General features: G+C 48.3%; 1 protein-coding gene across 2 annotated transcripts in view; it reads left to right on the top strand.

The window, feature by feature from the left end:
- Positions 1-18,638, top strand: part of CAMKK1 (calcium/calmodulin dependent protein kinase kinase 1) — an 81,298-nt gene that overhangs the window by 50,162 nt on the left and 12,498 nt on the right. For both annotated transcript variants that reach the window (XM_080983040.1, XM_080983039.1), the window contains exons 6-12: positions 139-272; positions 1,842-1,878; positions 2,692-2,713; positions 4,473-4,561; positions 13,278-13,477; positions 13,720-13,773; positions 14,585-14,658. In XM_080983040.1, the coding sequence (XP_080839166.1) occupies positions 139-272; positions 1,842-1,878; positions 2,692-2,713; positions 4,473-4,561; positions 13,278-13,477; positions 13,720-13,773; positions 14,585-14,658 (610 nt within the window). The remainder of the gene's footprint in view (positions 1-138; positions 273-1,841; positions 1,879-2,691; positions 2,714-4,472; positions 4,562-13,277; positions 13,478-13,719; positions 13,774-14,584; positions 14,659-18,638) is intronic.

The raw sequence follows: 18,638 nt of genomic DNA, 5'->3' as shown, positions 1-18,638 counted from the left end.
CAAGGAAGGTGCAAAACTGGGCCAATATGGGACGATACTTAGTTTGGGAGGACAACAACTTTATGAGCATGCAAGGAGACAAGGAAAACTACTCCTAACTAATGTGTAAACTGGTACAACTTGTTCCTTTGGGTAAAGGTCGACCTCCGCCTCGAGGGTCAAAAGCTGCTGCCGGGGGACAGGCAAAGCCCATGGCCCCGCTTGAGCGGATCTATCAGGAAATAGCCATCTTAAAGAAACTGGACCATATCAACGTTGTCAAGCTGATTGAGGTTTGTTTGTTTCTGTTGTGTGTCTGAACCTGAAGATAAAGGTAAAGGGACCCCTGACCATTAGGTCCAGTCGCCGACGACTCTGGGGTTGCAGCGCTCATCTCACTTTATTGGCTGAGGGAGCTGGCGTTTGTCCGCAGACAGTTTTTCCGGGTCATGTGGCCAGCATGACTAAGCCGCTTCTGGCAAACCAGAGCAGCACATGGAAACGCCATTTACCTTCCCGCCGGAGCGGTACCTATTTATCTACTTGCACTTTAACGTGATTTCGAACTGCTAGGTTGGCAGGAGCTGGGACAGAGCAATGGGAGCTCACCCCGTCCCGGGGATTCGAGCCTCTGACCTTCCGATCGGCAAGCCCTAGGCTCTTTGGTTTAGACCACAGCGCCACCCTCATCCCTGACACTGAAGCATCCCTGCAAATGGCACGTGCAGGATCATGTAATGGGGGCTGTATGTGTCCGCTCGGGCAGGCTTTTTACTTGTAAGGAAGCTAAAGAACATAAAGAAGAAAATAGTTTCAAAATCCAACTCTCTTTGGTTAAAACTGTCCCAGAGATCAGATGCATTTTACATCCTCTTGCTGCTTTCAGATCAAAATGCATCTTTCTCTCTCTCGAATGTGGCCAAGTTCTGAGTAAAGCTCTCCAGGAACCAACCCCAGACATTTTGCAATTTCCCCCTCTTTGGGAAGGACTGCAACGTTTATAATGTTGTTCCCCAGTCCCACAGGCAAACAAGAGTTAAAAACCCATCTTTTCCATATAGTCTTGCTAGTCTCCGTACGCCATTGCATCTAATGCCACACTCACACCATAGATTTAAAGCACTAAGGCAACTTCGGCAGTCACGGCTTCCCCCAAAGAGTTCTGGGAGTTGTGGTTTGTTAAGGGCGCTGATAACTGTAAGGTGGCCTCTGTTCCTCTCACAGAACTAGAATTCCCAGGGTGGTTTAACAATCAACCCTTCTTCATAGGGAATTGTAGCTCTGGGCGGGGGGATAGGGGTGTCCTTAACAACTCTCAGCGCCCTTTGCAAATGACAGATCCCAGAATTCTTTGGGGGAAGCCATGACTGTTTTCAATGGCATCTTAGTGCTTTAAATCTATGGTGTGAATGTGGCCTCTTTAAGTTCTTGCACTCTAAGGTCTATATCCATCTACATTCTACTGGGAGTAAACCCACTGAAATTAATGGCGCTTACTTGGTCATGTCCATTAATTTCAGTGGGTCTGCTCATGAGTAAAACCAACGGTGGAGACACCCCAAAATGTTTGCCTCCATTGTCCCTTGTGTCAGGTTTGAGATGGCAACACCCACAGGGCAGAAACTTGCCCCTTCCTACTCTCCTGTAGCACCATCACTCAGCCCTCTTTTACCAACAATCTCAGCACCTTCATTCGGATTACAGTTCCCAGGCTTCTTGTGAGGGGATCCAGGACAGCATAAAACCGATCCGTGTTTTGTGCTGTAGAATGATATCCTCATCTTTCTGTCATTCGTAAGCGCCTTCCCTCGGCCTGTGATCTATGGAGGCCCAAAGGTTTGAACAAATTTCTTTCCTTCCAGGTACTAGATGACCCCGCAGAAGACAACCTTTACATGGGTAGGCATTTCCATCTTTTAGAAAAACGTAGTTGATCGGCACCGGTTATTTGCGGGCAAACCGTTGTGTGTGGGGGGAAATACAGACGAGCAGTGTGATCAAGTGGGGCAAATGGGTTTCAAGCGGAGCAGCTGCAAGTGGGGCCTGCAACAAAATGCCACAGTGTGCGGTTACCCCTGTTTAGTGTTTCAGCCAGCCAGCCATGACTCCCTTCAGGTTGCTCCATTCCGTTCCTCTCCTCGCATTTTCTGATCCCTCCCACAACAGATAATCAGCATGCTTTGTGCTTCATTTTCATTCTGCTGGTGGGTTTTATTGGTTTCTTGAAGAGTGGGGCTTAACTTCTTGAGAGGTTGCCGTGTCCCCAGCCCAAAAGCAAGCTGAAGGTCTACCTGTCAGAAATTATTTAGCTGTGATTCCTGCATTTGTAGACGGTTGGACTGGATGATCCTTGAGGTCACGCCCACTCTGTGATTCTCTTGGAGCAATTTATAGAAGTGGGACCTGCACAGAATATTATTTCATAGAGCTCTCCGGTTCAGGGTCCGACTCAGCTACCCACGTCCATTTCCAGGATACTCCATTCCAGTCCCCCATGCCCACAACAGCCAGCCGGTGTTCCGTGCCCATTGAGCATGCACCTATATAGAGTACGGGAGGCTAAAATTCAGTCACAGCACAATCCCTTGCATGCTTATAGGACTTTGTTCAACATAAGCGTGTGCATAGCCTTGCAGCCTCACAAGTTAAAAGGCAGGTGGTTAATCAAGCTCGTCTTTTATTTATTTTTCTTCCCTTTTCCGTCTCTTCCAGTGTTTGACCTCCTGCGGAAGGGGTAAGTAAATAGCTTGAAACTAAAAAAGCCTGTCCAAAAGATGTTTTAAGTTGGATGTTTCCTCAGGCTCCAACCAACCTGGTGCCTTCCAGATGTTTTGGACTACCACTCCCATCGGCACCATCATCATACAGAAGTGCTGGCTGGGTCTGATGGGAGTTGTAGTCCAAAGCTTCTTGGGAGGGCTTTCAGGTTAGCCAAGACTTATTTCAAGTGCTTAAGCGGTCAACAAAGTAATAGCAGTGGCTGAGTCAGGCATAGATCTCCCGTTCCTCATAAAAATGTTAATCGTCACCTGAATTCCTTCCTTGAAAATGTAAAGTGTGAAGAACAAGTGTTGGCACGTTAGCAGACATGGGTTTATTTATTTTTTCAATTATTTAATGGGTTGCATCCATTAGTCATTCCCCGAGTCGGCCTATTGAAATGAATGGGCCTGTATGAATCATATCTACTTTGAGGCTTTTTCTACAATCGAGGTATATACATTTTATGAAATAAATTAAATAAATACATCTAAATGGGGTAGTATTCAACTAAGCTTTACTCGGGAGTACACCTATTGAAATTAAGAGGCCTTACTTCTTGATTAATTTCAGTCAGTATGCTCTGAGTCAAACTTAGCTGAATACCATCCGGTAGGTCTACTCTTGAGTATGAAAATTTTAGCGGCAAGGTTGCTCACTGTGGCAAGACACTCTGAGGATGTAACACCAATCCTGGCCCAACTGCAATGGCTACCAGTTAGTTTCCAGATTCAGATCTAGTTAGTTTCTCAATTCAAAGTGCTGCTATAAGGACCACCTCTCCCCATATGAACCAACCTGGACTCTGTGATCATAAACTGTGGCTCTTCTTTGTGTGCCCCTTTCATGAGATGCCTGGGGGGTGGGCGACACAAGAAGGGGCCTTTTTAGAGGTGGCTCCCCACTTGTGGACTGCTCTCCCCAGGGAAGCTCACCTAGTGCCATCATTACATAGCTTCAGGCACAAGACAAAAAGCATTCCTTCTTCATCGGGCCTTTGGTTTCTAACCATCTATGGCCTTTTTGCATGGGCGGGATAATAATAATAATTTAATTTTACCATGCCCATCTGGCTGTCTGGGTGGTTCCCAACAGAATATTCAAAACATGATAAAACATCAAACATTAAAAACTTCCCTAAACAGGGTTGCCTTCAGATGTCTTCTAAAAGTTAGGTAATGGGTTTATTTCCTTGACATCTGATGGGAGGGCGTTCTACAGCTCAGGCGCCACCACTGAGAAGGCCCTCTTCCTGGTTCCCTGTAACCTCACTTCTCACAGGGAGGGAACCACCAGAAGGCCGTCGGAGCTGGATCCGGGCTGAACGATGGGGATGGAGACACTCCTTTAGGTAGCGTAGGTTTAAAGAATAAAATAAAATAAAATGCTGGTTTTAATGTACTTAGGTGTTTGCTTTTTGCTTAAGAAATTGTAACATGCTTTGAGTTGCAAAAAAGCGACTAATAAATTTAATTAATGGTAGCAGTAGTAATAATAATACGACTGAGACTGGGTAGGTTTTTTAAGTATGTGGATTTTATCAGTATTTTATAACACTTAGAGAGGGTTTTTCTAAAAGTTGAGCAGTGTATAAATGTAATAGGATTTCCATGGAGAATAGAGGGAGTCGGGTTTGATTGCAGCTCCACACTGAACATGTCCTTCCCAGATTGGTCTTATGTGATGATATGAAAAGGCCTTTTGTGGTTCTCCTTTTTTTACCCCATTTTTAGGCCTGTCATGGAAGTGCCGTGTGACACCCCCTTCACTGAGGAACAGGCCCGACTCTACTTAAGGGACATCGTCTTGGGCATTGAATACTGTGAGTATCAAAACAACACGTTTCCATGGCATTCGGGCGGCCGGGCACCCAAAAACAAATTGGGGTGGGCCGCGTTCTGCAGCCTCCAGAAGCATATTTGGAGCTGGCCTAGGACCTGCTTTCTAGATTGTTCCGGGCCCTTCTGGAAATATGTGAGAGGTTGGCACAGCATAGGCCTGGTGGTCTCCAGCTATGTTACATCCACCTTCCGTATCTGAAGGCCCCTGGAACATAGGCGCCTGCTGACTCAGACCTTTGATCCATCAACTCAGTGTTGCCTACACTGACCGGCAGTGGTTCTCTGGGGTTTCAGACAAGAAATGTTCCCAGACCCACCTAAATACCTTGAAGGTATTTGAAGGTGACTATCAAATCACCTCTCAGATAAAGCTCTTTGAAGGTGCACTCCTGGTTGCCTATCAGCTGAAGGTACATCTTCAGAGTTGGGCTCTGTAACTGCAGATTGGCATGTGCAGTGGTACCTCAGGTTACATACGCTTCAGGTTACATACGCTTCAGGTTACAGACTCCACTAACCCAGAAATATTACCTCGGGTTAAGAACGTTGCTTCAGGATGAGAACAGAAATCGTGCTCTGGCAGCGCGGCGGCAGCAGGAGGCCCCATTAGCTAAAGTGGTGCTTCAGGTTAAGAACAGTTTCAGGTTAAGAACGGACCTCCGGAACGAATTAAGTACTTAACCCGAGGTACCACTGTACAGTGACCTCCTTTGAACTTGGACAGGTGTCCGTTATGACATTGATTTATTGACAGGTGGGTGGTTCTGCCCGCCTGTCAAGGTTGGCCCATGGAGATGGAGGAGGAGGAAATAAGGTTCTGATCCACCAGCGAGATCCAGTTCCTCAGCCTTAATCTGCTTTATATTGGAGTCAGGCCATTTGCCTATCTAGCTCAATATTTCTTACACTGACTGGAAACAGCTCTTAAGGGTTCCTGTGCAGAAGAGCCTCTAAAACAAAAATGCAAGTGTGTGTGTGTGTGTGTGTGTGTGTGTGTGTGTGTGTGTATTTTAAGGCTTATAAAAAGAACTTAAATTCTGTTGCAACACAGGGTTGTGCCCAATATTATTCCTTCTCAAAGTAGACCCATTAAGAGTAATGGACTAACTTGGGCTCATTAATTCCAGTGAGTCTACTCTGAGCAGTTGGATATGATCCTTAGGGTCCCCCACCTGTTAGGTTAAGGTTACCAGACGTCCCTGTTTCCCGGGGACAGTCCCCAGATTTACAAATCAGTCCCCTGACAAAATCCACTGAATTCGACTGAAGTTGAAAAGTGTCCCCGGATTCATTGGGTGGAAAATCTGGTCACCTTATGTTAGGTACCTTCCAAAAGCCAGGCTGACCTTGCCAGAACTCTCCCCAAAGCTACAGAAAAGGCGTAATGTGTGAATGATTACTCTCCTTTGTCTAGACTCCCCCATTCCTTTAAAAAAAATAAAAATACCCCCCCACACCCTTTGCAAGGCTCAAGCTGTTCTTGTTACAGTGAGGAGTACAGGGTGGAGGGGAAGAATCAATTTCTCCACCCGCCCCCCCTCTGCTCACTGCTTCCTTCCTACAAATCGTAACACCTTTATTGATTGCGTCCAGGAAAGCCCATGGCGGTTAATGTGGAGACGGGCAGCGCAGCAGCCTCAAGGGAGGTGTTTTAATCTGCGGTTGAACAAGCAGGTTTAGGAAGAAGAAAGGGCGCTGTGTGTGTGTGTGTGTGTGTGTGTGTGTGGACTTGATGAAACCACAGGGAGGTTGCAAGCACCGCAATTGCTCACTTTCGCCTCGATTCGCAAGCTCAGTCCTGCTGCGGTGCTCCCAAACTCCAACAGTGGCAGTCAATGTCAGCCCTGTGTGCTGCCTAATTTTGGCACACACAGACCCCCTCCTCTCGCCTTCCATTGTTCGTGCTCCCCTATGTCCACCTCTGACTCCATGCCAACCTCGGTGTTAAAGGGAAGCACCCAGATATAAACACCCCCTGGGTTCCTGAGGGCTCCGCCATCGACCCCCGTCTGGTTTACTTGACATAGGGGCTCTGCCTAAGTCAGATATGTCAATTTTCCTTTCTTTCTGTCAGTATAGGGCAACTTCCTAGACTCTAAAGCAGCCCTCTATTCAGAATAATCAGGACTAGAGCCTTGCTTTACTTGAAGTAAGAGACCATAGTTCATTGGCAGGGCATCTGCTTTGCATGCAGAAGATAATAATAATAATAATAATAATAATACAGTGGTACCTCGGGTTACATACGCTTCAGGTTACGCACTCCGACTCTGCTAACCCAGAAATAGTGCTTCACGTTAAGAACTTTGCTTCAGGATGAGAACAGAAATCGTGCTCTGGCGGCGCGGCGGCAGCAGGAGGCCCCATTAGCTAAAGTGGTGCTTCAGGTTAAGAACAGTTTCAGGTTAAGAACAGACCTCCAGAATGAATTAAGTACTTAACTTGAGGTACCACTGTAATAATAATACGGTAATTTATTTATACCCCGCCCATCTGGCTGAGTTTCCGCAGCCACTCTGGTCAGCTCTCGATTGAGTGTTAAAAACAATACAGCATTAAATATTAAAAACTTCCCTAAACAGGGCTGCCTTCAGATGTCTTTTAAAGATAAGATAGCTGCTTATTTCGTTCACATGTGGTGGGAGGGCGTTCCACAGGGCGGGCCCACCACCGAGAAGGCCCTCTGCCTGGTTCCCTGTAACCTTACTTCTCGCAATGAGGGAACCACCAGAAGGCCCTCGGCGCTGGATCTCAGTGTCTGGGCTGAACTATGGGGGTGGAGACGCTTCTTCAGGTATACAGGAAGATCCAGTCCCCAATGGCATCTACAGACAGGTCTGGTGTCTTGGACTGGTTGGACAAAGAGGAATGGTGGGAGGAGCCAGCTGGGGAACCACCAAGGGAAAAAGACTCGGATCGTGGTTGGTGGCGAAGAGGGAGAAGAGGGAGAAGACTGGGATGAAGAGGTTTTGAAGAGATAGCAGGGCTTAGTGAGTGGGGAGAGTCTGTGGCAGAAAGAAGTCCATAATCAGAGGCTAGAGAGGGGCCAAGAGACAGAGATGAGTCAGGCTGATGCAGAGTCATGGGTGTCTGTCCTTCCTGCTGTGAGCAGCTCCCCTCCCTGCTGGTTTCCCAGGACCAGGAGAGGCATGAAATGGGAGGAGCAAACACAGGAAACACAACCATGCAGGCTTAGTCTCCGATTGCTTGGGGGAAAGCTTGGAGAGGAGGCGACTTGGGCAGCTGTGAGAAGACGGGACCTTCAGTCTCAGCAACTGCTTCATGGAGGGTAATAATAATAATAATAATAATTTATTATTTATACCCCGCCCATCTGGCTGGGTTTCTCCAGCCACTCTGGGCGGCTTCCAACAAAACACTAAAATACAATAACCTATTAAACATTAAAAGCTTCTCTAAACAGGGCCGCCTTCAGATGTCTTCTAAAAGTCTGGTAGTTATTTTTCTCTTTGATATCTGGTGGGAGGGCGTTCCACAGGGCGGGTGCCACTACCGAAAAGGCCCTCTGCCTGGTTCCCTGTAACTTGGCTTCTCGCAGCGAGGGAACCGCCAGAAGGCCCTCGGCGCTGGACCTCAGTGTCCAGGGAGAACGATGGAGGTGGAGACGCTCCTTCAGGTATACTGGACTGAGGCCGTTTAGGGCTGTAAAGGTCAGCAGCAACACTTTTGTGCTCGGAAACGTACTCGGAGCCAGTGTAGCTCTTTCAAGACCGGTGTTATATGGTCTCGGCGGCCGCTCCCAGTCACCAGTCTAGCAAGACCTACCAGAGATGAGTTGCTATGGTCATTAGGCCTGACACTCCTTTGCAGATCCTCTTTCTGCTAATAAAGAGTTAACTCCAACTTGCTCCTTGCGATTGACTGCAGGCTCGCTCCTGTCTTATGGCTGGAGAATGTCCCCCTGCCTGAAACCCCAGAGAGAGCGGCTGCCAAGTCAGTGTTGACAAATACTTGGTCTGACTCAGTGGAAGGCGGTTTTCTATGTTCCTGTGACCTCTCCCCGCTGTCTTCACTTCCCTTTAGATTCCCCCCACCCTACATCTCTCCCCCCCCACCCCGCTGCAGATTTCTTTTGATAGGGTGTTAAATCATTCCTCCCCTCCAGATGCTGTGATGCGAAGCCGATAGCTAAAAGCATGTTTCTGTGGCGGCAGCGCCTTATGGAGTGCTCTTTGTCCTTGAACTGCGGCACGCAACTCTGCTGATCAAATATAATGCGGCAAGAATCGGCAGACGGCATGATGTGCCATTGTGCTTGAAGTGCATTTGTTCATTCATTCATTCCCCCTCCCTTCCCTCCCTCCCTGAATGGTGGTGGAATCTGTGTGGTTCCCAGGCTGCTGGCTTCCAGGCATGAAGATGCCAGCGAAAGAAAACAGGCTGTGAGGTTTCATTTCAGACATTTGCAGTAGCTTTCTTTCCTCCTTTCATCTATAATCTCAGTCAACCAAACTTACTCTCTCTGGTCGCATTTGCACGAAACATTTTAAAGCACTGTGGTACTGCTTTAAACCACAGTTAAACCACAGAGCCTAGGGCTTGCCGATCAGAAGGTCGGCGGTTTGAATCCCCGCGACGGGGTGAGCTCCCGTTGCTCGGTCCCTGCTCCTGCCAACCTAGCAGTTTGAAAGCACGTCAAAGTGCAAGTAGATAAATAGGTACCACTCTGGTGGGAAGGTAAACGGCGTTTCCGTGCGCTGCTCTGGTTCACCAGAAGCGGCTTAGTCATGCTGGCCACATGACCCGGAAGCTGTATGCTGGCTCCTTCGGCCAGTAAAACGAGATGAGCCCTGCAACCCCAGAGTTGTCCGCGACTGGACCTAACAGTCAGGGGTCCCTTTACCTTTACCTTTTACTGCTTTAAATAGTCGTAGTTCCTTCTCCCCCCACCTTGCAAAAAAACCCGTAAAGAATTCTGGGAGTTGTAGTTTGTTGAGGGTGCTGAGAGTTGTTAGGAGACCACTATATTCCCCTCATAAAGCTACAATTCTCAGAGGTCCCTGTAAAAAGTATTGATTTGAAAATTGCTCAGCTAGGTGTCGCTGAACCAGAACTCCCATCTGTTCCAGCAAGTGTGGTCAGGGATGATGGGAGTTGTAGTCCAGCAAGATCTAGAAGGCCAAAGGTTCCCTAAGCCAGGAGTAAGAGAAGGTAGATTGAATTATGAGGCTGGTGTAAAAATGGAGCTTGTTTAGAATTTGTTCAAATTGCAAAACTGCAAGCCTTGATATTAGTAAAGATACACACACACACACACACACACACACACAAATATATTTAAATTGAAAGAAGGGAAAATAGGGAGGGAGAGAGGAAGAATAGGAAGAGAGGGCAAAGATGTCCCATAATAATAATTTTAATAATAATAATACCCCTCCCATCTGGCTGGGTTTCCCCAGCCACTCTGAGAGGCTTCCAGCAAAATATAAAAAATAATAAAATGTCAGACAATAAAAAACTTTCCTGAACAGGGCTGCCTTCAGATGTTTTCTGAAGTTATGCAATTATTTATCTCCCTGACATCTGACGGGAGGGTGTTCCACAGGGAGGGCGCCACTGCTGAGAAGCCCGTCTAATAAATAGTAGTTGTGCAAGTGGATAGCTCAGTTGGTTAGAGCGTGGTGCTGATAACGCCAAGGTTGCTGGTTTGATCCCCGTATGGGACCTCTGCATATTCCTGCATTGCAGGGGGTTGGACTAGATGATTCTCAGGGTCCCTTCCAACTCTATGATTCTAAGTTTTCATGACAATGGGAAGTAGCATTGTTGTTTTTCCCTCCCCTGGGGAACCTTGACAGAAGCGGCGACAAGAAAGCATCCTATATACCAAGGATGCGTCTGAGCAAGGAGCTGAACTCTCCTTCATGCTTGTTCCTGCACGTAATGATTACTTGTCACAACCAACTTGGGAGCCCATTTGTTAGCTGAACGTTTTGCCAAAGCAGCTCTTCGGATCAGCTCCTGCCAGAAGCCATGATTCATTCTGCACTGGCTCTCTGTTGGTGGGGAAGCTGCCCGGTGTGAGCCCAAACGAAGGCTGGGTCTCAGTTCCCTGCCGTCCCCAGTTTCTTAAGATGTATGTGTTATAAGGGGAAGAGTACTGGCACGCTAGCTGTCGTGCCCTTGGGAAATGCTGTGCGGGGGTCTCAGGTGGGTGGAACAACCCTCCTGTCAGTCATCAAAGTCATCCCTCCCGGAGTCAGGACAATTAAAAATGATAGAATTGGAGATCTGGAAGGGACCTCAATAGTAATAAATAATAATTATTTATACCCTGCCCATCTGGCTGGGTTTCCCCAGCCACTCTGGGCGGCTTCCAACAAAACACTAAAATACAATAACCTATTAAACATGAAAAGCTTCCCTAAACAGGGCTGCCTTCAGATGTCTTCTAAAAGTCTGGTAGTTGTTTTTCTCTTTGACATCTGGTGGGAGGGCGTTCCACAGGGAGGGGGGCCACTACCGAGAAGGCCCTCTGCCTGGTTCCCTGTAACGCGGCTTCTCGCAGCGAGGGAACCGCCAGAAGGCGCTCGGCGCTGGACCTCAGTGTCCGGGCAGAATGATGGGGGTGGAGACGCTCCTTCAGGTATACTGGACCGAGGCCGTTTAGGGCTTTAAAGGTCAGCACCAACACTTTGAATTGTGCTTGGAAATGTACTGGGAGCCAATGTAGGTCTTTCAAGACCGGTGTTATGTGGTCTCAGCAGCCGCTTCCAGTCACCAGTCTAGCTGCCGCATTCTGGATTAGTTATAGTTTCCGGGTAGCCCCACGTAAAGCGCATTGCAGTAGTCCAAGCGGGCGATAACTAGAGCATGCACCACTCTGGCGAGACAGTCCGTGGGCAGATAGGGTCTCAGCCTGCGTACCAGATGGAGCTGGTAAACAGCTGCCCTGGACACAGAATTAACCTGCGCCTCCATGGACAGCTGTGAGTCCAAAATGACTCCCAGGCTGCGCACCTGGTCCTTCAGGGGCACAGTTACCCCATTCAGGACCAGGGAGTCCTCTACACCTGCCCGCCCTTTAAAGGTCAGCACCAACACTTTGAATTGTGCTTGGAAACGTGCTGGGAGCCAGTGTAGGTCTTTCAAGACTAGTGTTATATAGTCTCGGCGGCTGCTCCCAATCACCAGTCTAGCTGCCGCATTCTGGATTAGTTGTAGACCTCAAGGGCCATCTAGTCCAACCCCCTGCAATGCAGAACTCGCAACTAAACTGACAGATTGCCATCCAACCTCTGCTTGAAAATCTCCAGTGAAGGAGAGTCGCATCACCTTCTGAGGTGGCCCATTCCACTGTCAAACAGCTCTTACTGTCAGAAAGTTCTGCCTAATGTTTAGTGGAAAGCCCATTTCCCGTAATTTGAAAGGCTGTGTGATTTGCTAGGTTCATGCAACCAAGAGAACAGCAAGAACCTGTATTTTAAATTGGAGTTTTTTTCTTTTCTTTTTCCCCTATCATGTTTTTTATTTTTACTGTGATTTTATTGGTGTTAGCCACCTCTGGCCAGGGAGGGCGGGGTATAAATAAAATTTATTTTATTATTATTATTATTAAGAAACAGTTGCTAAGTAGGGTCTGATCCAAGCCTTAGCCCAGGAGGTTGTAGGAATGCAGGCATTTGCAATGATGGGATTCCTCGAGCATCCGTAAACCAACTGTTTTGACTGATAACATAGCAGGACCCTTTTCGTAATGAATTCATTTATTTGTTTGACTTAACACACACACACTCCTGCTCACATAGCCCTGTTGACATTCTCCGTGTGTTGGTTGGCAATTTTACCCTGTCCCATTAACCAAACCGGCAGACTGCAAGCTGGGCACTGCAGCAGCGCTGCTGCGGCATTAGAGATGCAGGTCACATCCATGCACCAAAAACTTTTTTTTTCTTTTGCTGCAAGGGGATGGTTATGCAAAAGAAACTGACCTCAGACTCTGTACACCTACCATGTCGAGAGGTGCAGAGTCTTTGCCTTGAGGCTGAAATTACCTTGATTTATGGCACAGCTGCCCTTGGAATATATTCATACATACATAATTTTGTTTCCAGGTTGCCTTCCCATAGTTAAAACCATCCTCAAGGCAGCTTATGCAAGAAAGAAATATGTAATGGCAAACATAACAAAGGTAGTCATAAACAAGAACTGAAACACTGAAAATTACACAACCAAATCGAACAATTTCCACATTAAAATAAGATTTAAAATGAAGATGCAAAACATTAATATTAAAAAACAACAATTGAAACAAAACAAAAAACCCCTAAGCAATACCCCAGTACAAGAACTGTACAGAACAGCAGGACCTTCTGCATTCAGTGCAGGTGCTCTAACCACTGAGCTACAGCCCCCCCTCCATCTGGAGAGAGAATCAGATCTCTCTTAGTTATCGGGATCTTTCACTCGCAGCCATGAACAGAAAGTCTCTCTCTCTCGTGTGTATTGAGTTGTGCACAGCAGCAAAAAAATTGCAAACAGGAACAACAACAACAAAAAAAAACCAGAGAAAAAGTAAACAAAGAATTAAAAATGCAAACCATAAAATGTCACTGCCTGGAGGGACAAAAAGTGCATCTCCAAAGGGATAATAAAGCTATATAAAACTAAAAGGATTATCCACTACTGATTGAGAATAAAGGTTCTATAAAAGTTCTCCTCTCCACCTCTCTTCAGTGCATTACCAGAAGATCATCCACCGGGACATCAAACCTTCCAACTTGCTCTTGGGGGATGACGGGCACGTCAAAATTGCCGACTTCGGAGTGAGCAATCAGTTTGAGGGCAACGATGCCCAGCTCTCCAGCACTGCTGGGACTCCAGCCTTCATGGCCCCTGAAGCCCTTTCTGAGTCTGGGAAGAGCTTCAGTGGGAAGGTAGGATGCTGCTTATGTGATGTGGACCCCGCTTGGGGAGGGGACCCCAATAAGAGCCCAGTAAGAGCTGAGCATGCTCATTGGCCACAAAATGCTGACTGGCTGTAACCGGGGTTGGAGGGTAGCAATGGGGAAATGGGGAAGAGGTGGAGTATTCTGAGTGGGGGCACTTTATACCACAACATTTTGTTGCAACCTCCCCAGAGATCTGATTTTTTAAAAATCTGTTTGCTTCTTTTCAGGCACTAGATGTCTGGGCCATGGGGATCACGCTATTTTGCTTTGTGTATGGAAAGGTAAGATGTTTGTAAAAGGGGGACGGGTTTTTTGTGGTGGTGGTTGGGGCAGGGCCGGCCCACCCTTGAGGCAAGGTGAGGCAGGTGCCTCAGGCAGCTGGATCCACAGGGGCACAGATTATTATCATTTATTAGAATTATATGCTGCCCTTCATCACAAGATCTCAGGGTGGTTCACAGAGCAAAAACACAAGAACAAAAGTAAATGGTTAAAACGAGAACAACAAAACAGTGCCCACCAAACACATTTATCAGGCTGCAGAATATTAATCAGCCAGAGGCTGATTAATGGCCTGAAGTAATTCTTTCTGGAGCTGTTGTTGATGATGGTTACTAATTGCCAAATGATTAGATAAAAGAATCCTGAGCAAATTATAAAAAGAACATAAATTTCAGGCAGGCTCATGATGGAGAAGGAAGGCAGTTCTTAAGCGTGGAACTGAAAAGCGTCTTGTGTGAAGATGTTCTAAGAATCTCTCTGCAGGAATCATAGGGGCCAAGATCTCTTCACACCCCCCACCCCAATAAAATACTTGAGGGGGCTGGTCCCCCTCGAAGTTGATGACCATTGCCATTCAAATGGTGTGTGTGCGACACATCTTGTGACCTACCCTACCCCCAATATTTTAATTCAAGTTGGCACCCCTGGCAGGAATGCCCCAGCCTCCCTGCAGAGCTGAGCTCTCAGGGTTCCTTGGGACTGGTTATAGAGTTTTAGTCTGTAAGTGCAAAGGAGAGGGCTAAAGCAGAGGATTCACAAAAGCATGCAAACCTTTGCTCTGTTTTGCTCTGTCTTTGCTCTGTTTTGCAGTGTCCTTTCATTGATGAATTTATCCTTGCTCTTCACAACAAGATCAAGAACAAGCCGGTGGATTTCCCAGAAGAGTAAGTAAGCTTTGCAGGTCGCAGTGGAGCACAAGGGTGCTGCAGATGACTGGGAATCCCAAGTGAGGAGAGGGGCTTCTGTTGCCCTCATGTCTTGCTTGCAGACTTCCCATTGGGGCTTCTGGTTCGCCACAGTGAGAACAGGATGCTGGACAAGATGTGTCTTTGGCCTGATGCTCTTAACCCACAAGTTTGCATTCTCACTACCTCTCAGAGAGAGCCAGCGTGGTGTAGTGGTTAAGAGTGGTAGACTCGTAATCTGGTGAACTGGGTTTGCGGCTCCGCTCCTCCACATGCAGCTGCTGAGTGACCTTGGGCCAGTCACACTTCTTTGGAGACTCTCAGCCTCATTCACCTCACAGAGTGTTTGTTATGGGGGAAGAGGGAAAAGGAGAATGGTAGCTGCTTTGAGACTTCTTCGGGTAGTGATAAAGCGGGATATCAAATCCAAACTCTTCTTCTTCTTCATTGTGGACCAGAGGAAGTGGTTTTGCTTCACCTCGCAGCAGCATTGAGCACAGTTGACTCTGGCATTTTTCTGAGCCCCTGGAAGGAGTGAGATTATGACTCATTGCTCCGGTCATTGCTGACACTACCAAATTAGACATTGTTGTCATTTTCCAAGTTAGCCATTGCTAACATTTACCAAGTTAGGCATCGCTGACCTTTAGCAAGTTAGAGGGTCCCCCCCTAATGAGTGCTGCACCATTTGGTTATCTGTTTTTCTCCTCTTTTCTCCCCTACCAGCCATTCTGTATATGTCCTGCCTGACATGAGAGAAAAGTCTTTCCCTCCCACAGCAAAGGCTACACCCAGCTCCTCCCATTCTGAGTGGGCAGATATAGCATCCTGGCTTAGTGGTTCTCTGGCACTTTCAATAAGGGCCAAGTCACAGGTCCAAGAGGGAAGACAGGATTGTGGAATTTCCACCCAGGGAAATGTGAGCGGGGCTTGTAGTGGCAGCCAAGGACAAGAAACTGGGAGCCAGCCTTGGCTTCAAAGATAGATGGAGAAGTATAAATAAATACATGAATAATGAGCCTGAAGATGTGATCCTGTATATTTACACACGCACACAAGGAGATTCATATATATCAAAATGAAATATTTTAAGAAAAATATCTAGAGTGCACAGGTTTTGCAATGGGTCTGTGCATCTGGCTGTTAACCTGGTTGGTGGTTCGAGTCTACTCAGGGATGGCAGGATTCCTGAATTGCAGATAACTAGTAAGAGCTGTTTGACTGTGGAACAGTCTCCCTCGGGTGGTTGTGGCTTCTCCTTCACTGGAGGTTTTTAAACAGAGGTTGGATGGCCATCTGTCATGGGTACTTTAGCTGAGATTCTTGAACTGCAGGAGGGCTGGACCCTTGGAGGGAGGGTCCTTTCCAACTCTAGGTAAAGGTAAAGGGACCCCTGACCATTAGGTCCAGTCGTGGCCGACTCTGGGTTTGCGGTGCTCATCTTACTTTATTGGCCGAGGGAGCTGGCATACAGCTTCCGGGTCATGTGGCCAGCATGACTAAGCCGCTTCTGGTGAACCAGAGCAGCACACGGAAACACCGTTTACCTTCCCACCGGAGCGGTACCTATTTATCTACTTGCACTGCGTGCTTTCGAACTGCTAGGTTGGCAGGAGCTGGGACCGAGCAATGGGAGCACACCCTGTCACAGGGATTCGAACCAATGACCTTCTGATCGGCAAGTCCTAGGCTCTGTGGTTTAACTCACAGCGCCACCCGTGTCCCCCCCCCCCTTCCAACTCTACAATTCCATAATTCTGTGATACTTTAGGAAGCTGCCATTGGTCTATCTATCTAGCTCAGTGTTTTCTACTCTGACTGGCAATGGGTTTGAGACAGGGGGAACAGAGGGGGTGGCAGAGAGAGAGGAAGAGTAAAGGGAGACAAGAGAAGGGAGAGAAGGGGGTGGTAGAGAAAGAATGGGCAGTGGGAGGCAGAGAAAAAAGAGTAGGGAGTGGCAGCAGCGGCGGAGGAAGCCGCTCAGGCACCTGGGGAGGGGCGAGCCGTCCATGGGGGTGGGGTGAGCTGCCCATAGGGGCGAGGGCGGGGTAAGCCACCCATAGGGGCAGGGTGCACCGTGGGGCCTCCAGAGTCTGCCTGCCTCCTCCCACTCAGCTGCCCTACAGCTGTGGGGGAGGCAGTGGGCAGACTGTTTGGCCAGCGTGGAGCCTGCATGCGCCCAAGCCACCGTGTCTCTCCCAGGAGAGACACATGACTTAGAGCACGCTGCAGGCCCTGCGGTGAGTGCATTTTGTCACCCTGCTCAGTGGTGACACCCAGGACAGACAGCACTCACCGCATCCCCCTTCCTCCGCCCCTGAGTGGCAGAGAAAGAGAGAAGCAGGGCAGAAAGGGGTGACTTCACCCCTTTGGGGGGCTCCGACCTCACCTTCTGACTGACCTTGCTTGCCGCCAACATGCAGCTCCAGCAGATCCCCTCCCCCAAGGAATTGCAGCCCCTAGCAGGAAGAAAAAACAACATTGCCCATCCCTGTCTCGCAGCTTTCGTAGAAAGTTTCGTTGTCCCCTTCCCAGCCCATCCCCAAACTTGCGTCTCGAGCGAAGATGCTGCAGCTGTGATTCTCCCAACTCGGCGTTGCACCAAGGCAAAGGATTCCTGACCTACTTGCATGAATTAATCCTTCGTTCCTAATTGAAATGTAAAGATGATATCATATCGCCACCGCTGCCGCTTGAAAAGGAATATCGGGGGAAGAATGTGGGTGGGTGGAGAAACGAACGGGGGGAAGCAGCAAGTGTTCGGAGAGAGAGCTCCCTCTTCCTTTAACCCTGGGTTTGTTTTCGGTGTTGGATTGTAAATCATGCATTACACGGAGGGACTGAGCATCCTCACTGCCCCCCGCCCCCGTTAATGGTCTAAAACTGACTACAGTGGTACCTCAGGTTAAGTACTTAATTCGTTCCGGAGGTCCGTACTTAACCTGAAACTGTTCTTAACCTGAATCACCACTATAGCTAATGGGGCCTCCTGCTGCTGCTGCGCCGCCGGAGCACGATTTCTGTTCTCATCCTGAAGCAAAGTTCTTAACCTGAAGTACTATTTCTGGGTTAGCGTAGTCTGTAACCTGAAGCGTATGTAACCTGAAGCGTATGTAACCCGAGGTACCACTCTAGGAGATCCTTACAACCAGGCTGAGCCAAGGAACCAAACTGCCCCTTGTTTAATCACCCTTTCTGTATGCTAGGAAGTTGGGGTAGGTTTGTGATTTGGAGGTGGGGGGCTGTCAATGCAAAGAAGGGGTGTTGTCCAGCAAAGGTCTCGTGGTGATGGCCATGTGGCTGCGATTGTTGGCCGTGGGCGACTGCCCTTTCCTCCCCACCCATCACATAGCGCAGGGTGCACCAATGCCCGTGGGGTGTGTGATTGCGCTTGCCAGGACTTCCAGCATTGCCAGTGAAATGTCTCAGTAAAGCTGCCCTCCGAAACCCGGGAGACTGAACTTGTCTGGGGCCTGAGACGCCCCACTGAGGCAGCCCTGCCTAATCTGCTCTGACGCTGCACGCTAGTATGCAGTAGCTCAGGTTCAGATTTTACTATTGAAGCCTTGCAGTGCCATGGCCATTTCACGCATTAAGTCCCCAGTCAGCTGGGAGTTCCCTGGGGCTTTCTTGGCGTGGCAGCATAAGTCCGGCAGGGCCCTGGCAGGATCCCCTAGCCAGCTTAGCCCTCTGAGTTCTGGGGCAAGTGTACTCCGGGTTTCGGAGCAGTTTCTGGAAGAGGGCTCTTGTGCTGGTGTCCGAGCTTGCGGGTTTCCCACAGGCATCTGGGTGGTCATTGTGAGAACAGTGTTCTTGTCTAGATGGTCCATTGGGCCTGATCCAGCCGACCCTTACAGTGTTACCTCGGGTTAAGAACTAAATTCATTCTGGAGGTCTGTTCTTAACCTGAAACTGTTCTTAACCTGAGGTACCACTTTAGCTAATGGGGCCTCCCACTG

The sequence above is a fragment of the Podarcis pityusensis genome, assembly GCF_964106645.2.
Source record: "Podarcis pityusensis genome assembly, chromosome: 15".
NCBI classification, from domain to species: Eukaryota; Metazoa; Chordata; class Lepidosauria; order Squamata; family Lacertidae; genus Podarcis; species Podarcis pityusensis.
The sequence above is the reverse complement of the archived record's forward strand: the minus strand, read 5'-3'. Positions and strand labels throughout refer to the sequence as shown.